This window comes from Clavelina lepadiformis, chromosome 9, assembly GCF_947623445.1.
Source record: "Clavelina lepadiformis chromosome 9, kaClaLepa1.1, whole genome shotgun sequence".
Taxonomy (NCBI): domain Eukaryota; kingdom Metazoa; phylum Chordata; class Ascidiacea; order Aplousobranchia; family Clavelinidae; genus Clavelina; species Clavelina lepadiformis.
Genome location: NC_135248.1, coordinates 13,136,683 through 13,161,927, shown reverse-complemented (window position 1 = coordinate 13,161,927; position 25,245 = coordinate 13,136,683). Strand labels below are relative to the sequence as shown.

Here is a 25,245-nt window from a genome sequence, read left to right as displayed (position 1 = left end):
CTTTTTCAACAAAATCGAGGTTGTGCTGTATACGGGGAAATGTTTCTCTGATGATGACGCAATAGATGGGAAGCGGGATGCGAACCAATCAGAAATCGCTGAAATTCAACGAGTCCTTGACCAATTGGATGACTCGGTATTATTTATGTCTTGTTATGTTTGTGTGAAGTTGAACATTGCTGAGGAATTTAATCTCAAACTTTTAATTTATAGGATATAGGCGTTTTTCAGAATAAGGTCAAAATTTAAACTTTTTAGGTCAAAAAACTGGTTGCCCTAGTTATTAGATACGCTTAGTAGTCCGGCGTTCTTTCGCTTTTAAAATTATAACTGCTCGTATCTCGATCACGCACTCTGCCGGCAAAAAATCGCTTGACATAAAATAATCAGCATCACTTGCAAAAAAACAAGTTCCTATTGATGCGAGTCGTCTGCAAAGACCGGAAACGACCTGTTAAAGAGCTACTCCAGTTTTAAAAATTACCTAAATGAAGAGCGACAACGAGACTTGATTCACTTATTACATTATTACGTCACGACGACTTTTGAAAACAACGGTTAAAAAACGTTTTACCGTCTCAGCCTTATTCCAGTCTGAAAGAAAAAAAATATCAACTTGTTCCCAAAATCAATCATTTTTAGAACAGTTGTACCAGTGCCTTTCTTCCATTTGCTAACTCTCTGAAGACCGATTGATTTTTCAACATACTGATGACGACAACACACTGTCCATCAAGTTTCCTCATCACCGGGAACGCCAGGCTAGATTTAGCCATATGCAGCCGTCTATTACAGTTAAGTTAAGAAGTGTAGCTACGGTTTTCGGACAGAGGCAGATTTTGCGTCCCCACTTGTCAAGATTAACTGGAAAAACGAATACAGCAGGTGCAAACTACAGCTTATAAGCTATGGTGGAGTTTGCTTAAACCTCGCCTTTGGGCGCCGGCTCAAAATGCGTGGAGCGCAAAAACTTTGGGTTTTTTTACGTTTTAAAAAACGAAGTGGCAATTTCATTGGCGTTCGTTTACTGAAATTGCTGAATCACAATACTGTGACTGGCAGATTTTAGCTAATGGGTTTTTGAGTCGGGTTTTGGGCGAGAGGAAGAAAGCAATACCGTGGCATAGTAATTAACGGTAGGCGCGTTTGCTGGAGATCTTGGATTGGATCTTGCTGATTTCTGACTTATTTTATTAATTTTTGATATAATTTAGTCATGAGATGTGAGAGTTTAGGTCGGAGGAGATTAGCTTGGTTTTAAATAAATTTGATTGTTTTATTAACAAATTGCATTATTAGTTGAAAACTAACATGCATTTCAATTCGCAGCTAAGTAATTTAATCATGAGAAGTGAGAGTTTGGGTCAAAGGAGATTAGATTTAGGTTAATTTACTCTTTGGAAAAATTAAGAGGTCATGTTAAGTTGAAAAGTATCATACATTTGATTCAAAATCTAATTGCCGTCTACCGTATTCGTATTTTCCTACTTTGGTAAATGACGGCCTGTAATATAAGTGTCTACTGCATTGGCCGCCGTTTATCGAATAAGAAAAATACCAATTGCGTAACCGGCTCGCCGTTTGCTGAAGCAGCTTTTTTCAATTTCCGTACCCAGCAGCCGGTGAAATAGACGTCTTTACAAAAATGCTTTAAGTTAATTGTATTCTGATATTTCCTGTATACGTATAAAAAACGTGATAGTTACAATGTACAATTTTAACACGCCGTATACAATAATTTTTGAAAACGCTGTACAACTTACTTAATAATAATATGTTTTCCATAAGTAATCGCACACGAGAAAATGCGATGAACGAAAGGGAATAAAGACGTGAAAACAACAATGGCTGCCAAAAATGTGTTTACGAAGGGGCATGGCCCAATGCATACGGTAAGTGCGAGCAGCATTACACAGCCTGACAGTCTTTGCTGATCAACTGCGATAGATGTGAACCGAACAACAGAATGGGAGTTTAGACGTAAACAATAACACAATTTGAGGGGCTACATCTTGCCTACATAGGCACAAAAAGGTGCTTAGCTATGGCGCGGTTTGAATACAAACAATGAACGCACGATTTACACATAAACCTTTTATGGTGAGCTTTTACCGTTTATGGTGATTATGGTGACCTTTTATACATAAACAAAGGTCGTCTTTTTTGTACAATACTTTTTAACATTTATATTTCCTTTATCGAAAGATGAAGAAGATTGTGGTTGGCAAATACTATAGGCTCCATTAAAAGTCGTAGGCTCCGACCAATTTACCCGCATCAAATCTTCCTCAAACCTACACTGACCTGAGCATAGTTCTTTGCCACCAACACAATCACCATTCTGTAAGGGCATGCAAAGTTCTGAGTTAATATTTTTGATTACCGTATTTACTTGATTGTAAGCCGCCCTTGATTGTAAGCCGCCCTTGATTGTAAGCCGCATGTGATAGTGTTAAAAATTTAATGTAAGCCGCCCTTGATTGTAAGCCGCATGTGATAGTGTTAAAAATTTAATGTAAGCCGCTCTTGAATGTAAGCCGCATATACCAACTGTTTACACGCAAAGCTGAAACTGTTTAAAGGTTTATTTTAACTTACACGCTCATTATTGTCATTGTCATCATCATGGATAATGTCACCAAGATTACCGACAATTTAAAATGCACGTCACAACTTCACAATTGTCGGTATCAGACAACGCAGTACGGCAAAACATCTATTCTATGGCAAAGTCGACAAGGAAAAAGGCAAAAAGAAAAAATGTAAGCCGCCTTTGATTGTAAGCCGCCCTTGAATTTAAGCCGCAAACATGATGAAAAAAAAAAATTTGTAAGCCGCGGCTTGCAATCAAGTAAATACGGTATGCAACTATAGTATTGGTTGCTGTGTAGAGAAAGGTCGCGGTATATGAATCAAGGTTTATTGAACAGGAGAAAAGTCTTTTCCGTAATGGGCGCATTAATCTTCAGCACTTGTGGTGATAAAAAACATATCATATCCACTTCTTCAGTGGCAGACATCAGACGACTAAACGTTAAGGCCTAAGAGATGGGAGCTTTTTACCTACCTTTATAAGGCGACCATCTATTACTTTCTAAATGATAGGTTACACGTTACAGGACTTACCAACTTTGACTTACTACCGCGGATGCTAAAAATAATGGTTCCAACTGTGCATAATAACTTTTATAACAAGCAGTTGAACCATAACAAACAATAGCTCGTTTAGAAATTAAATAGGCTACTTTTGAGTGTTAGCCAAAACGATAGTCGGATTAGGAAATTTTTTCCAGAAAAAGTGGCTCATAGCTCATTTTCGAGAGACTAAAGCAATTAAAAAATGGCCAATCTGACAACTTTGTTTGGCATTTGTTGTCTTATTATATCAATTGTCGTCAGACAACAATATGGGGAACTACCTTCGTTTAAGTGCAAACAAATACTCACAATTTGCAGTTAAAGGCTACTCCACTGCTTAAAACGAAACTGCCTAACCCAAAGCTACGGTATATCATCCAACAATACCTGCGCACACCAGCACAAAAGTGATAACCAAAGCAACTTTGAAAATCATCATGATTCAGATATCCTCTTCTTGGTGAAGGATACTTCTTATAGCTTGCTTATATAAAACAACTGTCAAACTGCGTGCACAGCAAAGCTTACCACTTTTGGTATGACCAATTATTACAAACTTAACACCAAACTAACGGGCTTTCACAAGTACATTGTTACGTCACAACGAACATTGTTAAAAAACCATCAAAAAGTTGGTTCCAATTATCACAGTACTAGCAAGGTTTATGCTATATCTGTCTTAGTGGATCTGAATAACTCCATCAAAACTTTGTAATATAAACGTCGTTTATACTACAAGGACATACATTTTGGAACAAAACCGGTTCCAGCTGTGCATAATAAAATTTTTAACAAGCAGTTGAACCATAACAAATAACAGCTCGCTTAGAAATGAAACACTTTTGAGTGTTAGCCAAAATGATATACATGTACTCAGATTAGGGAAAACTTTTTTCGAAAAGGAGGTCCAAAGCTGATTTTCGAGGGACTAAACTACAAAAGCAAATAAAATATGTCCAATCTGACAACTTTGTTCGGTATTTGTTGTCTATTATATCAATTTGGGGAATATCAGACCACAATATGGGGAACCCCCTTCGTTTATGTGCAAACAAATACTCACAATTTACAGTTAAAGGCTACACCACTGCATAAAACTAAACTGCCTAACCCAAAGCTACGGTATATTATCCAACAATACCTGCGCACACCAGCACGAAAGTGATGACCAAAGCAACTTTGAAAATCATCATGAATCAGATATCCTCTTCTTGGTGAAGGATACTTCTTATAGCTTGCTTATATAAAACAACTGTCAAATTGCGTGCACAGCAAAGCTTATCACTTTTGGTATGACCAATTATTACAAATTTCACACCAAACTAACGGGCTTTCACAAGTACATTGTTACGTCATAATTACCATAGTTAGAAAACAATCACAATGCTAGCTCTAGGTATTGCAGTAACAACAAAGGTTTCTGCTATTCTATACCTGATTTAGTTTGTTTAAGTTGAAGAACAGAAATATATCATCCATGAAATACGTTCAAAAGGACCGTGTGTTAACTGAATACGTTGTTGGTCTTATTTCATCCGGTGATAGTAAAATTTCTTCAACGAAATTAATTTCTGTTTTCCTGTACTGTCAGCACCAGTGTAGTCTACATCACTGCACTAGTCACTACTCACTACAACCACTGCACTAATATATTGCCATTGTTAATATCACTGCGCAAGAAAAAGTTTCGCTGAGAAACTTTTTTTGGCAGCAAAAGTGTATATCGCAGTGAAATGACTTGGCTTTGAGTGATTTGTTCAGCAAACTAACCTCAACTACCGATATTTTTTCCTAAGTTTAGTTTTTGGTAAATGTAGCCTACTTCGCACAGAAAAGCCTGGTGTTGTAAAGGACGCTAATTCTTTGGCGTAAATCGTTGACAAGAAATAGTTCAGGGTTGTTACCGGAAGGCAAATGAGTTCCAGTATCCAGCCAATTAATCTTTAGAAACTCATTTTGTTCACAGCTTCCAAGTTAGCTTTCATTGGTTTTAAAAGTAGGCTAACATGTATAAAATTTTGGTTTTTGGTAAATGTTCTTTGCACAGAAAAGCCTGCTGTCGTAAAGGACGCTCTTTCTTTGGCGTAAATCGTTGACAAGAAATAGTTCAAGGTTGTTACCGGAAGGCAAATGAGTTCCAGTATCCAGCCAATTAATCTTTAGAAACTCATTTTGTTCACAGCTTCCAAGTTAGCTTTCATTGGTTTTAGAAGTAACATGCATAAAACTTTTGGTTTTGCTAGAAACTTTGCCGTAAGTTTAATTTTGAGTTTTTCTCATATTAACACACAGCAAAGAGATTTAAACACATGAGTAGAAACTTCTCTTTTGCGCATGACGTCATGTTTGTTTCTTTTATTCTCTTGGAGCATATTCTACTTTCTCCACGGTCACGGTTCACTACATAACAATAAACATGCAGACGACGACAATGATTTTCAGATCTGTTTGCTGCTGGAACAGATTAGTCTTATTATTAGGGGGCAGTTTTTGGGATCCAATAGGTGTTAACTTTAATTGAAATTAATTAATGAAATCAGGTGAGAGTTTTAGGTTCAGCAATTAACTTATTTTCAGTTCCTTGAACTGATAATGCTGCTGTTTTGTATCAAGGCATGGCTTAGCCTACTTGAGTTGCGCGGGAAGATTTTTTCGTTCACCACATTTAAGGTGAAAAATAAAATGAATGGATGAAAAATTTAGATAGACCGAGTCATATTGTATTGTTTCATCTGCGCATAAAATTTCGCTCCACGCGCAGAATAAAAACTTTACAGATTAAGACTCAATAGTACAGGTCTTATGTTGCAGGCTTTAAGTTATTGAAATAAGCTAAATAGTCTGAAATAATGGCAAATTTGTGCTGTTTACCAATGTGCAACAACAGGTCACCTGCCGTGACTCTGTTTAAGATACCTTCGAGAAAATTTGTAAAAAAGGAGAAGGAGAGACTTTTCTTGTTAAATGAACCAGATTTCTTGTTGTTAGAAATGCAAGTTGTGAACTTTTTCTCAAGGAAAGTGGTCAGTGCAGGAGTTGTTGTAGTGTAGATGAAAAAGAGGGACGGCTCAACCAGAAAAGGCTAAATTATTACCATATGGTTAAAGATCAACCTTTAAAACGATCAGCGCAGCCAACATTTAACCTACCATCTCGAATTACCTCCACCTTTACTGCTAATGAAATTTGGTGATATTGCACTTCGTAATCCTATTAGTAATAGTCTCATTCGCAAGATTGTCAGTGTCAGTAGCTGTGCTTTTTACACTTAACTATATGTAGATTGAGCAATGCCAGAAGATAGAAATAAAACAGTATTATTTAAGATAGTCTTGTTGTTATGAAGTAATTCTTTATTAGCATTAGAGAATTAGAAGCTAAGGTTTCGACTCTGTTAGCTGATGATACGGTGCAAGTGGAGGTAGATAAAATTATGTCAGATGACATGACAGCCATTGTTAAAGCAGGTATCATACCGATTACAAAGCTGGTAATCCAGAATATGTTACTTATAACTATTCTAATGAAGCTACAAATGTAATGTGATGCACCTACACAATGCATATAACTCAGTCTTTTTGTGTCGTGTGTTTTTGTGAAGTTTACGTTAATATCATACATTTTTTTAGCTCAAGATGAGGATAAAATTGATAACTTCTACTCAATCTTTTGGAAAGAGCAGCAAAAGCTAAATAGTATGAAAAGAAATGGGGAAAGATATCACCCTGAGTTAATAAAGTAGGTTTAGGTCTCCTTGAGTAATAAACTACTGAATAACTACTAAGTTCAGAACTGAACTACTACTGAGTAACTAAGTTCAGTTGACCTCAATTTTTGTTTATTTCGTAAAAGCGTGCTAAAATCAACCCTTGCAATTTTCTTTATAGGTTCTGTTTGAGTCTAGCTGCTAAAAGTAAAAGCGCCTATGAAGAATTACGACAAAGTGGCATTTTACGACTACCAAGCTCACGCACCCTAAATGACTATCGGTAGCGTATGGGTTCTGTTCTCTGCAATTTGGCTACTACAAGCTAACTACGAGCAATTGTTTCACTTGCTCACTTTTGTACTGTTTTCAGAAACGTTTACTGCACTGCACCTGGCATTCAAGATAATGTTTTAGAAGAACTGAAATCCAAAAGTCTCAGTCTAGCATCACATGAACGATTTCTCGTTATATCAATCGATGAAATGAAAGGTGAAACTTTTCTTGGAATTTTTAACACTATTAATCACACTGTGTAAGATTCTTATTCATGCTTTATGACAAAACAATGACACAAGTTATTAACTGTATATGCACAAGATATAACCTGTTGCTTATTTTGTTTACAGTGAAAGAAAATATTGTGTATAATGCAGCAACAGACCGAATAATAGGATTTGTTGATCTGGGTGTCGACAGACAATACAATAATGAAGCTCCTGCCACACATGCCCTACAATTTTATGGTAGGAGTATCCTCAGCAATTTTTCCCGGCCTATTGTTTTTTATGCCACCAAGAATACAAAGGCATTTCACTTGGTTAGCATGTTCTGGGAAGTGGTTGAATCCTTGGCCGGATGTGATTTTACAGTCTTAGCACTTGTTGCTGATGGTGCATCCTGCAATCGAAAATTGTTCCAATTGCTCAATAATTCCAATTTGACCGTCCCCTACAAATGCATTAATATTTATCAGCCAGAAATGCCTATTTATTTGATTAGTGACCCTCCACACTTGCTGAAGACAGCCTGTAACTGTGTGAGATCCAGCCGTCCAGGTGGAGCTAGAATGATGAAGTACAATCAACATTTCATTTTGTGGAAGCATTTTTGCCATGTTCCCTACCTATTTGAAAGTTCAGAGTTGAGAAGTTGCAAGTTGACTGATGGCCATTTTTCCCATAAGAGTTACGCAAAAATGCGGGTTTGCTATGCCGCACAATTGCTCTCTGGAACTGTCTCCAGTTTAATGAAGAGTCGTGGTGGAGAAGAAATGAAGATGAGTGCGTGGTTTGACCTCATGAACACCAGATTAAATTATTCATACAACCCTGACTTGAAACCATATACAACGATTGATGATCCTCGTCTGAAATGGCTTAATACATTCCTTTCAGAGTTAAAACAATGGAAAAGCAGTTTAACTGGGTCCGTTTCCGAACAGTCAAAGCAGTTTCTGAGCCATCAAACCTATGACGGTTTAGTTTCCACATCCATGGCCATTGCTGAATTGGTGAAATTCTTGTTGGAGAACAGCCCAGAAGGTTCATACGTCTTAACTAAGCGCTTAAACCAAGACCCATTGGAGGCCTATTTCGGTCATATGAGACAAACTGGCCGTCGAAATGAAGTGCCTGATATTCACCAATATGCACAATTTGAAAATGTGATAATGTGCAAAAAGAATATCAAGTCACTTAAGGGGTCAAATGTAAATCACGTTATTGACTGGAAACATGGTGATGTTTGCGATGATCCAATGCCGAAGCGAAAAAAATAACTTGATTTCGAGTGTTTTGACAGTCTGCTTACAATACAGTAACACTTAATCCTTCTTGAGCTAAAACTGACGAAGTACATGTAAGAAGACAACTATGTAATGTACATTCATTTTAATGATTTTCTCAGACTTACATTTTGATCTGAGGTTACATGCAGTACTGAATTTAAATGATTGGCTTTTTGATAGCATCTAATCTTCACGTAAAATTTACATATTTTCATGCACAATTTTTGCAAACATTCATCAAAAACAAGATTTTCAAATATATCTTTTATGTTACAAACACTCAAAGAAGACATGCAACTTTCCATGATGTGCTCCTTTATGTCTTGTTTCCTAAAGACACTTTCTACATACATCAACAATTTCACTAGTGATTTCGCTGGAACTGTAAGATGTCCATAATTGTTATTATTTAAAGCGGAAATCAAGGAACTATTAGTGGTTTCATTACTATAATCAGTTAAACAAGACAATAGATCTATTTCTCTCGGATTTATACAGCGCTTAGTGAGTTTCTGCAAAATATAACCACCTATGTACTGAATTATGAATTCTTCGTCTCGGGTTAACTTGTGTAATGTCAAGTGTTTCCCCTTTTTGTTGTGTGCAACAGTGGTAACGTGTGATAAAAATACATCAAACAATTTTCGTGTTAAACATAGTGACAATTTTCTTGGCAAGAAAAATAGTGATGGGATGCACGTAATTCCATCACAGGAGAATTTATGAAACAGTTCATCCGGTGAACTGTACGAAGAAAATAGCTTCATAAAATAGTTAACCGCATCTGCAGTTAGATCTGTTTTAACGCCACCCACTGTTTCCCACCATTCCATCAGCTTTTCTCTTGTAACATTATTGCAAGAAGATTCTGCAAGACAAGTGTAAAATTAAGTTTGTTTGATTTTTTTAATCGGAATCTGCCAATGATAGAGCTCAAAATGAAATAAGTTTCAAACAAAAAACAAATATACCGTGAGCAGTTTTTTGATGAGCCAGCAAAGTTTCATTACTTGTGCAGTTATGCAAACATTGTCCACATCTGCAAATAAATATTTTCATTATCAGATTAAATGACATCAATATATCAGTACAGTATTACTTCAAATACTCGTTACGACTTACATTAATTTGTTGTTTTGCTTGGCTGTTTATTATAAATTGGCGAGAACGTACACTCTGGGTGACCGCCATACAGGACAAGCTCAACAGCAGTTGGCTAATTGATTAATAGGCATATCGTATCTTACATGAAGTTTGCTGCATCGTCTTCTGGGTCACAATCTATTTCAATAATTAACTTCAAGTTGACATCCATTAGATCCCAACAACTGCACCACAATAACAAGATCTGAAATCAGACTTTCAGTAGCCTATTTTAATGACACAACACCTGCAACATAAGGCCTATGCTAATGATTAATGAGTTTAGTTGCTAATTGCCTGGTCGAAGATAAATGTGGTGAACGAAAAAATCTTCCCGCGCAACTCAAGTAGGCTAAGCCATGCCTTGATACAAAACAGCAGCATTATCAGTTCAAGGAACTGAAAATAAGTTAATTGCTGAACCTAAAACTCTCACCTGATTTCATTAATTAATTTCAATTAAAGTTAACACCTATTGGATCCCAAAAACTGCACCCTAATAATAAGACTAATCTGTTCCAGCAGCAAACAGATCTGAAAATCATTGTCGTCGTCTGCATGTTTATTGTTATGTAGTGAACCGTGACCGTGGAGAAAGTAGAATATGCTCCAAGAGAATAAAAGAAACAAACATGACGTCATGCGCAAAGGAGAAGTTTCTACTCATGTGTTTAAATCTCTTTGCACACAGTTAACCCTTATGCCGATTTGTTGCATTTTAGTTGCATGATAGACATAGACATACAATATTATCGATTTTACTCTCATTTATTTAAAAATTTAGGTAGTTTCCCTCATATAAAAGCAAACCGTTTTCAAATTTACATAAAATAATCCATGTGTGCGTGGAATACGGGTTTCAACTGCGTCTTTGATAACTTTTATATCTCAGGCAGAAGCCCGGTTTCTTGTGGCCATGGTAACAATGCTGAGCGTTGATGTCGAGCCCAGTAATGTGCAGCACAATTGCGCACCGATGTTGGTCTCTGGATATACGTCATTGCTGCTCGCTGCATGATGGAATCTTCTTTATTAGGTGATACATTGACAGTGATGTACAAAACAAAATGTTATTGCTATCGAATACATGATGCTTTTAGAACAAAAATATGACAGGTTTCAACATACACAGATCAAATGGCTACGTGAACAGAAATGACAACAATAAGTAATAAGTAGTCGTACATTAAGTTACAATAGCGCTGCTTGTGTATTTGCAAATAATTTGCAGAAGAAACAAACTGTTTGCATTTCCAATCCTGTTTATTGCTTGCTTTAAACATATTATTGCTGCTGTCTTACTTTTACCGCAGTCTCTGTCTAAAGGCAATCTCGTTATGAAAACGTTTTTGAAATCTCGCTTCACAATCATTAAAACAAATCAATCAAATTAATGCAAATTTTTAGATTCGAACAATTTCGTTTTATATTCAGTTAAGAATTCGATCATTGATGTAGACATAACCAAACCCATTCAATAATTCTTTAAATATTGTAATCATAAATTTCAGTGTTTCCAAGTCATGTTAGAATTTTCCAAACTTGTAAAATAGTATTTCCGTTGAAAGAAATGCACACTACTACTTTGTGCTTGTCGTTTGCTGATGGTTTAAAGCAGAAAACTGAAATATGATTTATTTTCTTCATGTGTTTAAGCCTGTAACAGCAACTGTCATTGTCATACAACAACACACTTGAATGAAGAGTGAACCCCACTTCAAAGCTAACTAGTTCTTGAAACTTCAAGCTGAAGTGTTTGCAATAAAACATTGGCAAGTCTGTAGCTTTCCCCGAATATGGCGAACAACAGGAATTAGATTTAGATGTCACCGTCAACCATCAATGTCAGTGCGTAGTCAAATATCCGAAAAAATGTGATTTTTATGTTGTTGTTGATAGTCTGGAATAAACAGTTAGCTTACGAAGGCCTTGAGAAAAAACTTAATTTAGCGGCTGACGACAACAAAACCAACGTGATAGATTTTTTATTTACTTTGCGACGATTGAAAGTTTTTTTGCGTTTCACAACAACGAACTAAATCAATCCGTTGCCAACCACGCTGCATAACGCTATAAATATATCTATATAAATATAACTATATCAATCCGCTGCATAATACTATGCTATGCTAGCAGCTATGCTTGCTATACTAGCAAGTTGTTTAGTTGAATTTACTTTTGAAAAGTCATTGTAGGCCAAACCCGGTAAAATGAGGATTTTGTAAAATTACCTGTTTGTAAGATATCAGCAAACAGCAGCAAGCAAATGCGCGAATAAATTTAGATAAATGTAGAAACGAAAACGAAGTTTAAGAATTTTGTACAAGAGGCTGACAGAAAAAGATATGTATTCACTAAACTTATAGGTGGAGTATTCCAGCAAAATATTCACGAATGTACAGAATAGGTAGTGACGGAGTAAAAGTTGGTCATTCATCCATTTCTAATCATAAACGAATTCGTTTAATTTCTATAGGTTTGAATAAAGCGACGTAGAAAATACTAGCACGGTATTTCAGCACCGTTGACATTCGACTTTAAGATTTTATTTTATAGCAGCTCAGCTTTTGGTCATATTTTATACATTGCTAATCCCGTCTTTTCGTTAGGTCATATAAGCTTATAAATATTATCATAGAAAAGGTTTAGGTTTTTGACAACATGACAAAACTGATTCTTGGTTACTGGGATATCAGAGGTCTGGGACAGTCAATACGTTAGTTACATGCTAGAGTACCTTGGTGTTGAATATGAGGATAAAAGATATGTTGAAAAGAATTCTTGGTTTGACGTAAAACCCAATATGAATCTGGATTTTCCAAACATACCTTACATCATGGACAGTGATGTCAGAATGACGCAGACTTGGGTGATTATGAAATTTCTTGCTCGGAAACATGCAACACTTTGCCCGAAGACTGAAGAGGAGATTCGAAGTTGTGACATGTACGAAGAAGTGGCACGTGACCTTGCCATTCCCTTCTTGAAAGGATGAGTCATATTTCTTAAAACAACCTGTTTCAGGCTATTAGCTATGATCTCTTTTAGGGTGAAGAATCTCTGCACGTTGGCCTACTTTTTAATGCCTCGCTGCTTTTCTGAGCAATCTGACGTCATTAATTGGATGACGTCAAACACCTCGCAGAAGTAGAATTCGACGTAGGTCATTTCATCTCCGATCATCCAATGAAAACTCTCGATGAATTTCCAAAGTTTAGAAATTTTCGCCGAAGTATTTATTCAAAAGTTTTTTAAATGCTGCAACTGCAGATATGTTGATAGATAGATATGCAGATATATATATTACAGATAAGTCTAAAGTCTAGTCTAAAGTTTATTAGATGCTGTAACTGCATCTATATATTACAGATAAGCAAACTTGATCCAAAGCAACGAATACCCAATAATTTGAAGCGAGAAATTTGTAAAGTAAATTAGTAACGAAAAAAGCGGCCACACTGTCACTATCACAACAATGTAGCACTACTATATATTTTTTTAATATTTTGTTCTAGTATTACATAAAGTATTATAAAGTATATTATACAGCAGTATTACATCGACATAGATTATGTAATGAAATGGTTGTATATTAGACCTTAACCTGTACGGTTGATCCACTTCACTACAATGTTAGGTTGTCAAATTGTTTATTGCGCTCGATGGTATATGAGTCTCATAAGGTCGTTGTCTGCTTTTTCAACCTTAGACTTATTTGTTCACCTTAACGAATTATTGTCTTACGAAGGTGACAACAAAACTGTCTAACTTGATATTGAAATTCTTCAAATTGAATTCAACAGTAGTTTCACAAGAATGACAACTGTATATACTGATTATATTGAAGCTTCTTTGAACGAATACATTTAGATAAAACATTGGCACAGCAGCTACAGCAAAATGCTGCTGTGCTATTTTCTTAATACACGAATTGAATGAATGACTGTGACTAACTCACGTAATATAGGCATGCACAACAGCTACGTCACGAATTTAAAACAATAGACACAAAGTAATTAACAGGCGATACAACATTCAATCAAAAACAATGAGCAGGAAATAGCATGTCATTGACAAACAATGATTTAGCTTCTTTGAGCAGATTTGCAAAACCAGAAGCTCGTCAACATTTTTATATCGCGTTTCATGAAGGCGATTTCCGTAAACAAAACAGTATAATATCTTGTTATTCTCACAAGTACATTATACAGTGTTACATGCACAAAGAGTAGCCTGATATTACCGCTTCATCGTCAAAATATGTTTCTTGTAATGATCACAATGTACTGATGATTAAAAAACAGAATTTTGTCCTGATTATGAAAGGTGTTATGAAAGTTTCTAACAAAGATATCGCCAAAATCGAAAACTCTCCTTGGTAAATAATCGCTTTTTATTTTTGACAAAGCTCGCTTTTATGTTAAATTTTATACCGACCAAAAATCAACACCCTCAGTTGCTTTAATTATTGTATTAAAGTTTCATTAGCATGGATCAATATTAACTGTAAAAGATGCGATTTGAAGCTTGTCAATTATGCTGTAATCTTTTGTCCGTATTAATTGTCATTGGTATAGGTCACTGTAAAGCGTGTTTGCGCAAATCAATTTAATCAATTTTCTTTCTTGTATCCCCACCTGGCGATTTTGACAAATATCGGGTATTCCTTGAATCTCTCAGAACTACGATATGCTGCTATCTTGTCGAGTGCAAAGAAACTTTCCTTGTACTTCTTCACATTCGGATATTTATCCAAGCAATCCGATTTCATCTCAGTCAACACGTCGAGGCGTTCACAGATCTCGAAATCAACGTAGGTGAGAGTGGCACCGGCCATCCAATCTTTGTCTGAGAGAAATTTCTCGAAGGCATCGAGATGTTTAGGAACAGTTTCCTCCAGGAAAGTCTTTTTTGCATCCTCAAAGGTTCCAGGAGTGGAGATCAATCGTATGAAAGCGGAACCGAAATCTCGAATATCTTCTTGTGCCATGTCGCATCTCCTCGTCTCTTCTTCAGTCTTTGGGATGAGATTTCCGTACTTTCTAGCAAGATACTTCATAATCGCCCATTGTTGTGTCATCTTGACGTCACCATCGATAAGATAAGGTAAATTTGGAAATTCCAATCCGAGTTTAAACTTGACGTCAAGCCAATCACTTCTATCTATATTAGGTGGTTCCCCCCTTAGTTGATATCTTTTGTCTTCGTAATCAGCTCCGCAATATTCCAAAATCATTCGGATGGGTTCCGCCAGAGCCCTGATATCCCAGTAACCAACAGTTATTTTCGACATTTTACGTTGAACTATCTTATGCTAATCCACCTGTGGCCGTACGATGTGATTTTGAACTTAAAACAATTGCAGCAAAACGCTATGTTTAATACTTTACATAAAAATGACGCAGAAATTTGTTGCAGTTTCATAAATTAGAAACGCCTAGACCAACTGCACGCTCAACCTAACAACACCTTTTGTCAAACGAAACAATTTAACTGGCACCACGGCAGAAACAACGAACGAGCGAAGAGCGTCAGCAAGTTTTATTTGAAAGAATAAAAGAATGTGGTTACGCTTTTGCTGAACCATTGTTTGTCTTTCCTATCACTTACCAGTTCGCTTTCATCTTTACCTGCGCTCAACCAGGCGGTGAAAAAGTCCTTATAAAATTGCCAAACCATCTTTGCAAAAGTGAGTCAAATCTGAACAACACTTGCAGTTCAAAAATCCTTGTTTTATGTCGAACTTGTAAGCTAAAGGCGGACCAACATTCTTTAAACATTGAAATTAGTAAATTGTCATTATCGTCATTATATCGATGTAAATTCCGATTTGCGAGCTGTTTGCAAGATATCTTGGGCGGTATACGACTTCGTGCTATGCTTGTCTATTGCTAATCACACTGCTATATATAGGGAAGAGTCATGTCAGACAGTAAGACTGATTGCGTGAGAAATTCGCCCGGAAAAGAATTGCACATACAGGACCAAGTAAATTATTTCACGGAAACTAGTTGCTGAATAATTGCACGTATTAGCAAACTAGTTAATAGCTGCCTATCTGGAAATACGTAAAACGTGACCAAGGCAAATGTATAGCTTACAAAAAACATGCCATATAAGTGAAAGTTGGTCATCTTTGTTAATTAAAAGTCTCTATCATTTGTTACATGAATAGAGAAGGCGACGTAAAAGAATGAACAAAAAAAGTTGAAAAAAACGTAAAAGAAAAAGACAAAAGACAAAAAGGTGACGTAAGAACAGAACGACCTGAAGTTAATGAAGTTACCCTACAAGGCCTACGTCATGTTAACGAGGCGATTCCAAGTCAGTTAAATCCAGGACGACCCAGCCAACACCTGTCCTTATTGGATAGTCCTTGCGTTGGACTGTCCTGAGTTTAATCTTCCTGTTTTGAACTTTCCCTGGTTTGAATTGACCACCCCTGGTACCTGCTATTTGCAGGCATTCAGGGATGGTAGAAACAGAAAAATGAAGTAGTGTAATAGGAAATAACTTTGAGACTTACCCAAAACGCCACCTGCATAGTAAAGGCCTAAAAATATTTTAGTGTAAACTATATTGCTTTCTAAATACTATTATCATGATATAGTATTATAAATGGACAAATGAAAAAAATTGCAGTTTACAGACAGTAGGAACGTTTTAAGAAATGGCCTTTTATGTCAAGCGAAATGGGGAGGGAAATGCGAAGACTAAATCTTCCAAAGTGGATTGTGTCACATTCTCGAAAGCTCATAATAATTCTTGTAATTGTTGGTGCTTGTGGTTTGTGGTTTGTGTGCTGATATTATGATCATGCAGAGTATCGTATTTCTTACTTCTTAAAATTAATTTGATGATTAAGCACAATTGATAACACAATTATTACTAATTATTAACAAAGTAATAACACAATTAATAACAACTAAAACAATATTTAATAATAACATCCAATTTCTGTTACTTACTTAACTTAGTTGAAAGAAGGGATTTTACCAAAAATTTGATTTACTTTCAAATTGTTGGATTTTGTGCGAACCAAAAGGTTTAGAAAGATATAATTAACCCGATCATAACTTTTAACATCTCCACATTAAAGATAGGCCAGGCGTGGTAAAAACGTTGTTTACGTGCATGTTTTATACTAAAAAACAACCGGAACAATCTTGCAAATGCGGAAACCGAAGACTTTTAACACATTTCCTGAGCTTAAAGTAATGCAAAACTACAGAGCGAAGAAATCTGAGTAACTTTCTCTCTGCATAGCATACATAAGAGCATAACATTAACAAATTTTTGTGCAAACGCTCGTGAAGTATTTAAATATTTATGTGCAACATAAAAACCGTTTACAATTTTATTGAAATGATTAACTGTTTTTGAAACTACCTGAAATGGTAGTTATTAACAGCACCACCAAACATTTGGAGCCTAGATATTTTGTTATACTTAAAGCAGTGCTAGAAAAATAATCAAAACCCAATTATGATTGCTGGGATGTGTACTGTAGCATTTTTTATCATTTCACTTTAATACTTTGGTCTTGCAATGTGCATTTTTGTTGTTAATAAATAGCTACAAATATATTTATGTCATAAAGATTTCGCCAGTTTAGCCACCTTAACGGAATCCACTTATAACCAATTTACGGCTAAATGTACATTTTTTTGTAACAAATATCTGTCTATATTTTGCATCTAAGTAACAATGTACAAATGTCAAACGTCCGCTAAAGCACTGAAGGCGTCTAAGCAACCTGCTTGTAGAATGAAGTCATCTTAAGATGGGGCGGCACAATACGCTCCATGTCACCGCCACATCTGTTCAAGTAATCAGCGTAGTTTATTTCAGCAAACTTGGTATACTCGAGTTTGTTGAAGACCTTTTCCATATAAGCTGATGTGCTGATTACAACCACATATTTACAACCCGTAACCGTGGCATTTTCCTCTCCTTTGAGCGTCAACTTCGTGGCTAAGCCGAGCCCATTGTAATCGGGATGAATCGCAAACATTGACAACTGATATAGCTTCTCATTTTTCAGAAATCTGGGGCTGCACCGACGAACAATGTCAAACATTCCCAGCATCTTGTAAAAGTTTGGTGGATACTGCGAGCTTTTGCTGACGCATTTCAACCGAAAAGCTTCTTCAGAACCGGAGGAAATCGAATCCAACGCCACAGCTGCCAACTTCCCTGAGCGTTTCTCAATGACTCCAGTGCAAACTCCTTCCCTGAGCTTTGCAGCGACACGATCGTCATCAATCACCATTACTTTCTCGCTTTTGTGCAAGCCAAGCATTCGACGCAAAGGATTGAGCTCAGAATAATATTTCCAGATGAAATCTCTAACTTGGTTATGGTCGAGCACAGTCAGATGTCTCCATTGGTAACGGGTGTTCAAATTCAAAGATTGTTCTACGAGGGCCATTTTTATGAGCTGCACAGATCTGGCTTGCTTCTCTACAACTTAGTTTTTAAAAAAAAATAACTTTGTAATTTAAAGTTTTCAGCCGAAACTTAATTTAACCGTCTCTTTTCATGTAAAACCGGTAGTTTGTGCATAATAAATTGAAAAGAACTGCAACGTTAAATTTTAACCAGTTTTTTTTGGTGAAATATAACGATTTTTTTGCGGTGTACGCACAAAATATAGGTGTTTCACTCCTGGCTGCAAGTAATTCAAAGCCTGCCTGGTGTTATTATCTATCATCACCTTTTCGTCGCAATATCATAAAGAAATTTTCGTACTCTCTTTGACGTAACATTGCGCAGTGGACAGCGCAGATGTAGCCATCGTTACTACAACAAACACGAGATTTAACGCTATATAATTAAATGTTTGAGTTTTTCATGTTTGTGAATCATTGCCGATCAGAATTAAATAGCTTCTATTATTCTCCTTATATACTGTACAAGTTAGCCGCGAGATGAATGAACTCAGAAAATCGTCGTTAAAAATTTTGTTTTTTTCTGCTTCTCTGGGCTCCTTTTTTAAAGATTATTGCTTGTCTCATTTCATAACTGAATGATCGAATGTGCTGCTTGATTTTGCTTCTATTGAAACGTTAACTAACCTTAACGAATACAATTAATCTTTTCCGGTGTAAAATGCTTGGCTCTCCAGAGGGCAACGAGCAGCTGTAACTTCATCTGTAGGAGTGTAGGCTACAACATTGTTATTTTATTCTCTGCCTAAATGGGTTCCAAACATTTCAACACGATAGATATGAAACAAGTGCTGTAGTCGTTGTCAATTTGTTGTCGTGGTCAGAAAGAAAATATAAATATCCCCATTTCGTGAGTGACCGGCGGAAACCCGATCCGGTCGACACATTTCCTCCGTTAAGCAGACAAGTTGTCGTTAGTTTATGAGTTAGTTAACGCAAGGCGTAATATTGTAAAAGTCGTTGGTATCCCTTCCAAGCGGCAAACAGTTTCAGTATTTTTGTGCAGTGATCGTGTATGAAGATTATTTAGTGGGTTATATTGCTGAAGTAGTCTAATATGGAGACTTCAACAAAGATAACAGTCAGTTTACTGGAGGTCTACCAGACGTGAATACAAGTCTACGGTTTGATATCAAACGTAAATTTGGATTAGAATGCAGAACTGCTTCATCTCATGGTGACTGTACAATGACCCAACAGTGGGATAATAGAACTGTATTACGCCTGGAACCTAGCAACTAAAAGTTTTGCGTTCTCTAAAGCAGCACGATTTTCGTATTTGTATTTGAGTAACATGTGTGTATGTATACATGATGGAATAGCCTATATATACTACTTGACTATACTACTAATAGCACTACTAATACTATACTGTAGTTTACTTGGTAATCTTCAATATGAAGAAGGAGTAAGCATATCTTCGCGTTTTTGATAAAGACACATTTATGGCGATTCTTTGATCTCAAAAATCGTATCACATTTTAGCAGGTGGTTAAGCAAGATCACATCATGAAAAGTTGATAAAAATAACTTGTTATGGTTGCTTGAACGCTTCCACATCAAGATAACCAAGGGCGTTGATGAAATGTGATTGCACGATATTCAAGCGTTCACAAGGAGGCAGCATAAACAATACCAGGCTGCTGTTTATCAAAGCCAGTTTTCAACCCCCAGGGGCTATAACCGGACGCCATTGATGGGTCTGTACAGCCTCTGTGACTGTTTTATGTTCTTGAATAGCTTCGGCGAGGCGTACAGTCAAGACGTTGTATCTAGCATTTCAACTTGGCAAGACATAACACAGCGTCATGGCAGTTTAGTTACCTTGTGTTCGTCTTGTATAGACTTTCAAAGAAAAACTTTCTGTTGTAAAACAGGTGCTGTATTCATAGGTGGTTCAGTAAAGAAATTTAACAAAAGATGTCCCAAATAACTCTTGGATGTTGGGATATAAGGGCTTTGGGTGAATCCATCCGAATGATTTTAGAATATTGTGGAGTTGATTACGAAGATAAAAGATACCAAATGTTTGGGGAACCACCTAATGTAGACACAAGTCAATGGTTTGACGTCAAATTTAAGCTCGGATTGGAGTTTCCAAACTTGCCATATCTCATCGATGGTGACGTCAAAATGACGCAACAGTGGGCGATTATGAAGTATCTCGCCAGGAAGTTTGGTAAACTTCTTCCGAAGAGTGAAGAGGAGACGAGGAGATGCGACATGGCACAAGAGGTGGAAAGGGATTTGTGGACTGCAATCGTACGCATGCTCTTTAGTCCTGATATCATTGAAGCAAAAACGATTTTTCTGGAGGAAACTGTTCCCAAGCAACTGGAAGCTTTTGAGAAGTTTCTCTCAGACAAAGATTGGATGGCCGGTGCCACTCTCACCTACGTTGATTTCGAGATCTGTGAACGCCTCGACGTGTTGACTGAGATGAAGTCGGATTGCTTGGATAAATATCCAAATGTGAAGAAATACAAGGAAAGGTTCTTTGCACTCGACAAGATAGCAGCATATCGTCGCTCCGAGAGGTTCAAAGAATACCCGATATTTGCTCAAGTTGCTAAATGGGGATACAAGAAGGAAAATTAACAAATTTCTGCAACGAAAAACATTAAATTTTACTAAAAATAATAGAGACAAATATTAAATCTAACGTTTGTATTAATGTGGCAAACGGAACAAATATTTTTCGACGTGTTGAACAACTTCAATGTAAAAGAACGTATGATTAAATAAATAACCTGCCATTACTGATAACTTATTTTTCAAGCCTTTGACCGTTTTACTTCGTCGTATTTCTTTATTACGTAAGTTAAGTCGCTGTTTTAGAAAAAGTATTAAGCAGATGAACCTGTCGCAAAAAAGTAGGATATTTTTTACAAACAAAGCGCTTTTTTGAGAGCATAACAATCAGTTTTGTGTCTTATAAAGAATCATAATATAAAGGAATTACCAATATGTGGTGAAGATTTCTAATTTAGCAAACTATAACTTTGGTTGTGACTTTATGGTGCATAGTTCATACCACTGTGCTGCGGACATCAGCAATATTGTTATTAAAGCTATAAATGTTATTATTATTATTTAGCAATAATGCTCCGTCAAGTTGAACGTTACGTTGTGCTATAGTTGTAGCTAGACCTTGATCACCTTTTTGGCGACACTCGTTTTTACGAGGTTATAACAGAACCGAGTAGTATAACTTAACTTATAATACTGTATAACCTATTATAACTTATCAGTTTTACTTATCTCTCTGCAGCATTCTTCACAACTTTCACTTAACAGAAGAAAGTCTTGCTCGGACGAAATGATTCAAAAAAAAACATTTCGCCACCTCGTAGTTCAGAGTAGCAACTTCTTTTGTTTGGGGTTTGTTAACATAAAAAATGCCACATAACCCAGAGTATATAAGTTCAGAGCTCAAAAACCTTGGAGGTTGCCATCGGGTTCAGGAAAAGCTTGCAAGATTGGAAACTTAACATTCAAAAAAATTCAAAACTAAAAAAATATCTCGAAAACAATGTTTCTTCGGTTAAGGTTCGATGAAAGCGCCCGAGTCTGACTAAACCATACGTAAAATTAACAGTCTTAATTTGAACATTTGTCGCTAGACTCCTTCTGACTGCAGAATTTGCGTGCTTCTCAGTCTAAAGTTCGAACATATATTCGCTATATATTGACTATTTACAGCACAAGACAAAGTTTGGAATTGGTATGACGAGGAACAAGGCACTGCTTTTTTTTTCATTCAACGACACAACAACAACAAACAATAAATAAACAGAAGCATAAACAGAGTATAAACAGTGTATATAATTATAAACAATATACATACAAACAATATACAGTTTATATAACATATAAAATAAATGGCAAAGCGCAATTAAAAAAATGGAGGAACAAGGCACTTTTCACGACATGTTTTAATTTGGTTTAACAATTTTAGTTCAGCAATTTGAACATATTCGACATAAAAGACGTTACCATAGTGACATGATAATGCAAATCGTGGTTTAATTAATTTTGATTTAACTCTCAGGAATGGTAACTATACGACCAATCACCTGTATAACGCCAATCCCGATCCATGGATACGACTCTATTGTCACATCAACACGAGGAAGCAGCTGTGGCCAATGATTACGTAATCGCCAACGACTAATGCCATCACCATTGCAATCACCATTGCCAAAAGTGTATGCCAGAAAATTACGCGATACACTACGGTTTGTTTTATGTAAAAGTTGATTCAAAATGTTTAACATAAGATAAAACATATGAACTGTTGGTTAAGATTATATTAAAAAAGTTTGTTTCTTGCAAGTTTGATGTCGATGTATCTGATGAAAAGGAAAAATATTTCGGTAAACTCCCCAATGCGGTTTCTCAGTTTTCTAGCCTATTGAGGCTCCGAAGGCGTGATGATTGTTGCTCTATTGTTCTTGTTTAAACTCTTTGATGAACATATCCTAACTAACGAAAATATTTGTGGTCTCTTTTAAACCTTTGTAGATACAAGGGCTCTTACTATTCAACGTAAAACGACTTGGTTTAAAGTTATTCACTTCGCTTTAACGAGCACTTCGACTTATCTTAACTTATAAGGGTGTCTTCACTTCATTTACCTGTTGAATTATCTGACTCTATTGTTGCATGCGGTTAGAATACTCTAACCTTTTGTCAGCCGTAAGGTTTTAATATTACAACAGAAATAGCTTACAAGAAAAGGTGCTTATTATAGGTGCTGTACACTTCCTCATCATTACGAATAACGAAGAATATAAGTAATACTACTGCTTATAAGATGTCTATTGAGTTGCAATCACCATGGCTAGCTTAGACAACTCATCTGTTGATTTTGATGATTCACTCGGCTAACTCTGCTCGCTGTCGCTGGTAGAAGTGCGAGCTTATATAACGTGAAAGCAACGGGAGTTAATATGTTTGACAAGAAAAACGCCGTATTTCCAAACAGGTGCAGGTCGTAGCGGGTGCAGCGACGAAAACAATGTGTTGACAATATGAAATACATATATAGCTAAAGCTGACACACTGAGACATGGATAAATAATTATTTATCAGTGTTAAAGTTAAGAAGCGGGCATTTCCAATAAAGACTTCTTATCAGCACAGATGCTGGAAAACAACGTAGGATTCTACTGAAAGGAGTGTTCACACGAAGTTATTCAGAGCAAGTTTTCAAATATCAATCTACAGTTGAAGTGTTTATCAGAAAGCAATTTCATAAACTTCAGTCAATAACTAAAAAACACATTTGCAAGAAATGATGTAATGGTATTAAAAATACAACCCAGGCCGCTACAGCTTCAATAACCGCTACAGCTTTAACCTGTGGGAAATTTTGCAAGTTCAGATGGGAAATAATTAACAGCTTTATATCTTTTTTAAACAAAAATCATACTCTAGAAAGAAATTTTGTTGTAAATAAACACATGTTATATGTTACCTTCTATTTATTACCTATTTGGCAGTGTAGCCACTGTCCAATTGCCCCAAGGGGGAAATTTGGGTTTGGTAGTTGGCATAAATTGGAAAGCAGATGAAAAAGGTTAAGAACTGCAAGCCTAGACTAACCTCGCCAGGCAAATTTATCAACTATTTTTGTGAGTGCAGCCTATGTGCAAGATTCTTTTTTACAAAAATGCTTAGCGCAAACCATGAAATAAAGATATAATTATAGCAGGTAAAAGGCCGAAAGAATATGTGCAAAAAATGTTTAATATCATCCATTCACGTGAGTCCCGACTGGAAAGTATGGAAATTTTTGTCAAAAAATTGTGCATACACAGATGTAAATTTTGGCGTGCACCGAAGTCTCAATTCTTTGTTTACTTACTATATATTAGCGTTCAAAGAACTATTTTTTTAGTTCATTTATTATAAATCGGCGAGAAGATAAAAATTAGGTGGTGCACATTAAACCTTGTGCGTGCAGCTACCACTTTTCTCCATGGATGTGAGTTACGCCAAAGATGTTCAAACCAGACTGCATTATTTGGTCATTTTTGACCAGATCTTTGGCGCACCCTGCATTATATAAGTTTTGACATTCGTGATAAACTGATGAACATGTTACAGATGTAATAATATTTTCCAAATATGTAGCATCTTGGTTGAAGTGCCTTCTATGAAAATACTTGGAATATGAGAGAATGGACCAAGAAGAAGAACCAGGAGATTTTCAATCGCAACCCATAGATGCAGCGCAAGCAAAACAATATCGTCATGGTAATTAGCTTATAACTGCCGGTTAACATGGTGGCAAGCTCGTTTGCATTAGGTTAATGTTTTATGCTCAACGGCGTCAATGTTTATAATTAAAGTGAAAAAATTAAATTGCAGATATGTTTGATTTCTTTTTGCTTTTAAGTTTTAATATTTTTAAATCGCTGCTGACCTGTTTTTGTGTGTTTTAAAGTTTGGTGCGAAAATTTCATTTTTTTCTCTATTTTTGATTGCCTCACAAAACAAATTTTAATTGAGGTTCATATACAGCTGAAATTTGGCAAGCTTTTTATTCAAACATCTCTTTGTCTTATTATACGTAAGATATATGAATTAGTGCACGTAATAGCATGTTATATTTTATGACCACACATGAAATAATCTGCGAAGCAATTATACAAACAACCACCTCCAAACACTGCTACAGAAAGCAGCTGATTAAATTATTAATTGTTTTAAAAAATTAGTTAATTAATTAAATAACTAACTTTAAAAATTAATTTTCTTAAAAACATTAAGTTGAAGAGAGATTGCAAGAGATGGATCTTCAAGATGAAGGAAGTCAACCTGTGGCAAGAACTGAGGATGTAGGAAGTCAACAACTTGCTCTTGCTGGAGAAGAAGTTGCTCAGATTGTAAGAGAAGTTGCATCATCTGGTGGTAAGTCAAGATGTAACGTCACAGTCTTCTTGACATTCTGTTAAATATGTATATCTAAAGGTCTAAATTTGTCTTTATTCATTGCATTAGCTGCAGGAACT

At 36.1% G+C, this 25,245-nt stretch overlaps 4 protein-coding genes, 1 long non-coding RNA gene and 2 pseudogenes across 6 annotated transcripts in view; 3 read left to right on the top strand and 4 right to left on the bottom strand.

Annotated features, from left to right (window-relative positions):
- LOC143470248 (polycystin family receptor for egg jelly-like) overlaps positions 1 to 3,681 on the bottom strand; it is a 122,043-nt gene extending 118,362 nt beyond the window's left edge. The window contains exon 1 of the mRNA XM_076968256.1: positions 3,526 to 3,681. Coding sequence (XP_076824371.1) covers positions 3,526 to 3,577 — 52 coding nt within the window. The 5' untranslated portion in view covers positions 3,578 to 3,681. The remainder of the gene's footprint in view (positions 1 to 3,525) is intronic.
- LOC143470251 (uncharacterized) overlaps positions 1 to 25,245 on the top strand; it is an 80,445-nt gene that overhangs the window by 47,502 nt on the left and 7,698 nt on the right. The gene's annotated exons all lie outside the window — the stretch shown is intronic.
- On the top strand, positions 6,182 to 9,062 carry LOC143470972 (uncharacterized). Its single transcript, XM_076969271.1, has 5 exons — positions 6,182 to 6,605; positions 6,768 to 6,876; positions 7,026 to 7,127; positions 7,218 to 7,336; positions 7,847 to 9,062. The coding sequence occupies exons 1-5, from the start codon at positions 6,572 to 6,574 to the stop codon at positions 7,864 to 7,866; spliced, it is 384 nt and encodes a 127-aa protein (XP_076825386.1). The 5' UTR covers positions 6,182 to 6,571; the 3' UTR covers positions 7,867 to 9,062.
- LOC143470973 (uncharacterized) lies at positions 8,799 to 10,038 on the bottom strand. The gene is made up of 3 exons (XR_013119455.1): positions 9,881 to 10,038; positions 9,605 to 9,672; positions 8,799 to 9,501 (listed from the first exon to the last, which is right to left on the bottom strand). It is a non-coding gene; the product is annotated as an uncharacterized LOC143470973 (long non-coding RNA).
- On the bottom strand, positions 13,598 to 15,155 carry LOC143471161 (glutathione S-transferase Mu 1 pseudogene; annotated as a pseudogene).
- Positions 17,409 to 18,244, bottom strand: LOC143470941 (uncharacterized). Its single transcript, XM_076969240.1, has one exon. The coding sequence runs from the start codon at positions 18,205 to 18,207 to the stop codon at positions 17,524 to 17,526; it is 684 nt and encodes a 227-aa protein (XP_076825355.1). The 5' UTR covers positions 18,208 to 18,244; the 3' UTR covers positions 17,409 to 17,523.
- Positions 20,006 to 21,272, top strand: LOC143470586 (glutathione S-transferase Mu 4 pseudogene; annotated as a pseudogene).

What these genes read in the sequence shown, in the direction of transcription:
- LOC143470941 (XM_076969240.1), bottom strand. Translation starts at nt 18,207, where the DNA reads ATGGCCCTCGTAGAACAATCTTTGAATTTGAACACCCGTTACCAATGG.
- LOC143470972 (XM_076969271.1), top strand. Translation starts at nt 6,572, where the DNA reads ATGTCAGATGACATGACAGCCATTGTTAAAGCAG. An exon ending in GACAGCCATTGTTAAAGCAG is followed by an intron (nt 6,606 to 6,767) that starts GTATCATACCGA and finishes ACATTTTTTTAG; the next exon opens with CTCAAGATGAGGATAAAATT. An exon ending in CGCACCCTAAATGACTATCG is followed by an intron (nt 7,128 to 7,217) that starts GTAGCGTATGGG and finishes TACTGTTTTCAG; the next exon opens with AAACGTTTACTGCACTGCAC.